At 42.8% G+C, this 4,291-nt stretch overlaps 1 protein-coding gene across 1 annotated transcript in view; it reads left to right on the forward strand.

Annotated features, from left to right (window-relative positions):
• The first annotated feature begins 179 nt into the window (after window positions 1-179).
• Window positions 180-4,291, forward strand: part of MLLT1 (MLLT1 super elongation complex subunit) — a 33,974-nt gene continuing 29,862 nt past the window's right edge. The window contains exons 1-2 of the mRNA XM_035892335.1: window positions 180-189; window positions 2,547-2,789. Of these exons, the coding sequence (XP_035748228.1) occupies window positions 180-189; window positions 2,547-2,789 (253 nt within the window). The remainder of the gene's footprint in view (window positions 190-2,546; window positions 2,790-4,291) is intronic.

Genomic DNA, 4,291 nt, shown 5'->3' on the forward strand with positions numbered 1-4,291 from the left:
TCAGCGGCGCTGCAAAGGGTTAATGCCACCGAGAGAGTTATTACCGCTCCGGGGAGGCGGTGGGAAGCCGGCTGATAGCGGCCGGGTGGCTGCGGTGCTGCAGCAGGCGGGGATGGATGCTGGAAGTTTACCTGAGGTGATCTAGAGCAGGCTGGCTCAGGCCTTTTGTGTGCGAGGGCATGCGAGCTGGTAACAGGTTACCTACGAGCCTGAGGTTCAGGAGGTGAGCCCCGTTATCCTGTGAATAATCAGCCAAAGGAGAGTCAAGGGAAACGGGTTATGGCTTTCAGGCAATTAGCACATCAAACAAAAACCCAGAGCTGCCTTCAGAATGTTTATTGAGAAGTTGAAAAGCAGACTCCTTTGTATTATTACAAATTGTTTGAATAGGATCCTGATTCCCCTTTGTTGAGAGACACGCTTGGGGAAAAAAAAAAAATCCCTCCATTTTTAGTGGAGCAACTTTGGATGTTTGTTATGTTGGGAGATCTTATTTTCAAATGTGTTTCAACTTCTGGCTTAATTCGTAGCGATTGTTAATTGGACCGATATGTGAGGAGTATAGCAAGTACAACTTTCACTCTCAGTTAAACAGTTCTCTTTTATGTTTAATTTTGTTCTCTTCCACACAGTCCCATCTGTTTCTCAGCTAAAATTTCTCAGCCGTTTCAACTAGAAAGGCAAATTCTGTAGACTGACAGTCATTTGCACGTCTCTGGAGAGGGGTAGTAACTGGCAACAGTAGCACAATTTAAAGGGTAATTATGGAATCGATAACTTGAAGCTGCCGAACAGACTGGCTCAGTTGATGTGAACGCTTGCGTGAACACTGTGGGAAGTATCCCAGATAAAGCAGGCCTGCAAGCACCCTCCTCTGCGAGCTCGGGATTTAGGCAGACTGTCTCCACATAATGCTCTTCCGCCGTAGGAGAGATGGCTGTGTTCTGAGTGAAACACACCTTGCCTTTTTTCTTATTCCTTAATACGACACGAAAGAACAGACAGCCGTCTACCTTCATTTTTAGCGCAGGAGCGAGATGGAGCCAGTGTAGATAAGCCCTAAAGCGCAGAATGGGAAAAAATGGCCTGCCAAGAGAACTTGCAGAGGAAGGTAACCTAAAGAAATGTTGTAGCAAAACAGGTGAAGCAATTAATTAGATGGGTTTCTCCCTAGGAATCTATGTGCTGGATGGCAGCTGAAGGTATTTTGAACTGCAATTTGGGAGGTCGAGCTTTGATGCCTGGTACTCTGTAGACCTCCTGTGTGATCTTTTTACAAAGAGAAGAATACTGAGATTGAGCGACTTACGCTTTCTCCGAAAGTATTAACCATGCTTTGAAAATCACATTCCCATAGAAATGTCAGGTTGGATATGCAAAATATTTTTTTGAGCGTTAATTGTGGTCATACTCCTCATTGCAGTTCCTCAAGGGGAAAATGAGGATAATACTTTTCCTAAATATTTGTCTAGCTTGCTCTTTCTCTGTTTATTGTCTAACCCTCTGTTTGGGTCTGCGTCCACCTGTAATATAGGTAATGACAAATTATGTTGTCTCTCTCAATGGTAACTGAGAACTGCCAGAAAGAACCAGACATTTATTTGCAAGTCTTAGGCAAAGAAGGAGGTAAAGGCTAAAACTGTCCCTTTTTTTATGAGTTTCCAGTTGCTGAAGCTGAATTTTGTTGGGTTTAGTTTGAGATCGCTGTGCTGCTGGTCTATTTTGTATAACATATTCCAACAAAATTAGTAAGTAGTCGGATACCTTGGGTATTATTCCCTGTCTCTAGAAATCTTGCCCTAAGATTTGCTTGCTTTAACTTGTGTCTGAATCACATTTGCCTTTCCTCTATCTGTTTAATTCCTTTGCTTTCTTCGGACTGTGAAGTCCACAGTAATTTGCGGATCTTCACAATTAATTTAATCTGGGGTTTTAAGACATTTAATGGGATTTTTGTGCTTCGAGTGGGAACTGAATGCACCTCCTCTGTTGTTCTCTGAATAGAGTAGGATTCGGGAGTGCAGATCAGAATTAGGTCATTTTAGTGTTGGGTATTGTGCAGGCGTGCTGTATGTTAGGCTTGGTCTTTGAAAGTGCGTTAATAAAATACATCTAAAAAAATACAAGGAGCATCATAGCTGTATTCTAATGCATTACTTATTCCAGAGAATATCATAAACCACCAATTCATGATCTAATTTTTCCTGCTTTAAGATTAGTTTTCTGTCAGTGCTGTGAATCCTGTAAGCTGTGAACATCAAGTTCTGTCTCTGACACTTTCTAGAAATAAAGATTCCGCAATTAGGACTTTGCTGACAATTTAGTTGATAAGTGAGGCCGATAAACCTATCCCTCTTCTAAAGCTGTTTTCTCTGCAATGCTAATATTGGGAAGAAAATAGGTATGATATGGCGCTAGGAGCTATTTTTATGATACCTTTTCTGTTGACAACACTGTAGTTTTCAGAATTAGACTAATCTCTCTCTGTGGAGGCTGTTGTATTCCTCCCCTGTGGTGATCTAGCGTCTTCTGTCTGTGGGGCTCAGCATTATGCGTAACATGTAAGCTCTTTCATTTTGCTTATCGTCTTACCTCTATCCTAAAACAGTGCACGGTTCAAGTAAAATTGGAGCTGGGGCACCGAGCCCAACTGCGGAAAAAGCCCACCACCGAAGGGTTTACTCATGACTGGATGGTGTTTGTCCGTGGCCCGGAGCAGTGCGACATCCAGCATTTTGTGGAAAGGGTGGTCTTTCGGCTACATGAGAGCTTCCCAAAACCCAAGCGAGGTGAGTGTCTTTTTGAAGATGCGTTATTAGGTCTTCTCTGTATGAAGGAGCATTGTGGGAGTCAAGGTTGCCTTGGACTGTCACTTTTCTGTAAAATATCTACTTACAGAGGAGCAAAATGTACGTTGCGTGCACTTCAGCTTTAACCTTTACCGTCTTTGTTTGAGGAAGGTCAGGGAGAATGGGACCTTTCTTCTGATGAAAGGGCTGGAGGTGACATGCTTTCTCCTCTTATTTAAGCATTAGTACATGCGGGTTCTCAAGACAGTTAGTGACAGCAGAAGATAATTCATGTTACAAAATGGGAGCGATGGGTTTGACTTGTTAATATTCGCCAGCACAAGCTGGAAGCATGTGATTGGTGAGAGATGCTGAAATACTGGGCTCGTATACATAGTGGAGCATGTAGACTTTTGCACTGGTCGTTAAGTAGCCATCAGAATTTTTGCAGTTTCTAGTCTCACATGCCACTTCAGGTAGTATTTAAGCCAGCAGAAATCAATGATGTCAAAGGGGCGGTGGGTCTTTTTGCCCCTGGCTGTATGTTCCAGCAGCACGTATGTGTGTGAGCACTGTGCAGTCAGCAAGGCTGGGGAGAGTAGGCAAGTTGTAGCATTATTTTCTGCTGGATTTGTTCGTTGCTCTTCCTGACTGCACATCAACATGAACCTTCTTCTTGGCATGGGGCAGCGGGAACGCATGGTTGAGGTGGAGGAGCAGGAATTGCCCTTTTGAGCAGCAGCAAAGGCTTAGATCTGCTTAAGATTGTGTAACTGCATCTGCAGTGTTACTGTTATGTAGTGTTACAAGAAATGCTGGCTGCCTAAGAGTATTGCTGTAAATTACTTCGTAATGTGCGTTCTTTGAAATATTTCTTTGGAAGACTGCTGGTCACGCAGGATGTCTTAGGACTACCTACTGCACCGGGTATTTGTGAGAGCCCACTGTGGGAAGTAACTCAAAGGTGTTCAGCTCCTAAGGATGTGAATCTAGTCCATATGTTAATAATATCTCCTTCAAATTGATGTAGTAAAACTGATGTATGATAAGCAAGTGCAACACTGAGCTGAAAGCTAATTTATAGAATAAAAGTTACAATCTGCTGTGCTACGATTCTTGTCATCTGGTGTAATTACTTTATTACAAACAACTGTGTTGGGATAGTACATGGTCTTTGCTCAGTCGGTTGTCATATCGTCTACCTTTAAAGAGACAGGTCTTTTCTGATCTCTAGGTTTTGCATGCTTTCTTAAGCTCGCTCGTGATGCCAGCTTGGTTTTGACCAAAGTGTGTCTGGGTTGTACATAAATGGTATGGCAGATGCATACTATTTCTAGATTTGTTTGAAGGGTTTCTTCAGATGGTTTGCTCTTCCTTGGAGCAAGATCTGCTGGTGAAGGTAGGCTCGTGCTGCTAGCAGATTGCTTGTGTAGTAATTTTAATTTGTTAGAATAGAGCGGCAAAGGAACAAAGGCTGCTTGGCAGAGAGTCTTAAGATTCCT

This window comes from Egretta garzetta, unplaced genomic scaffold, assembly GCF_000687185.1.
Source record: "Egretta garzetta isolate BGI_Z169 unplaced genomic scaffold, ASM68718v1 scaffold4, whole genome shotgun sequence".
Lineage (NCBI taxonomy): Eukaryota > Metazoa > Chordata > Aves > Pelecaniformes > Ardeidae > Egretta > Egretta garzetta.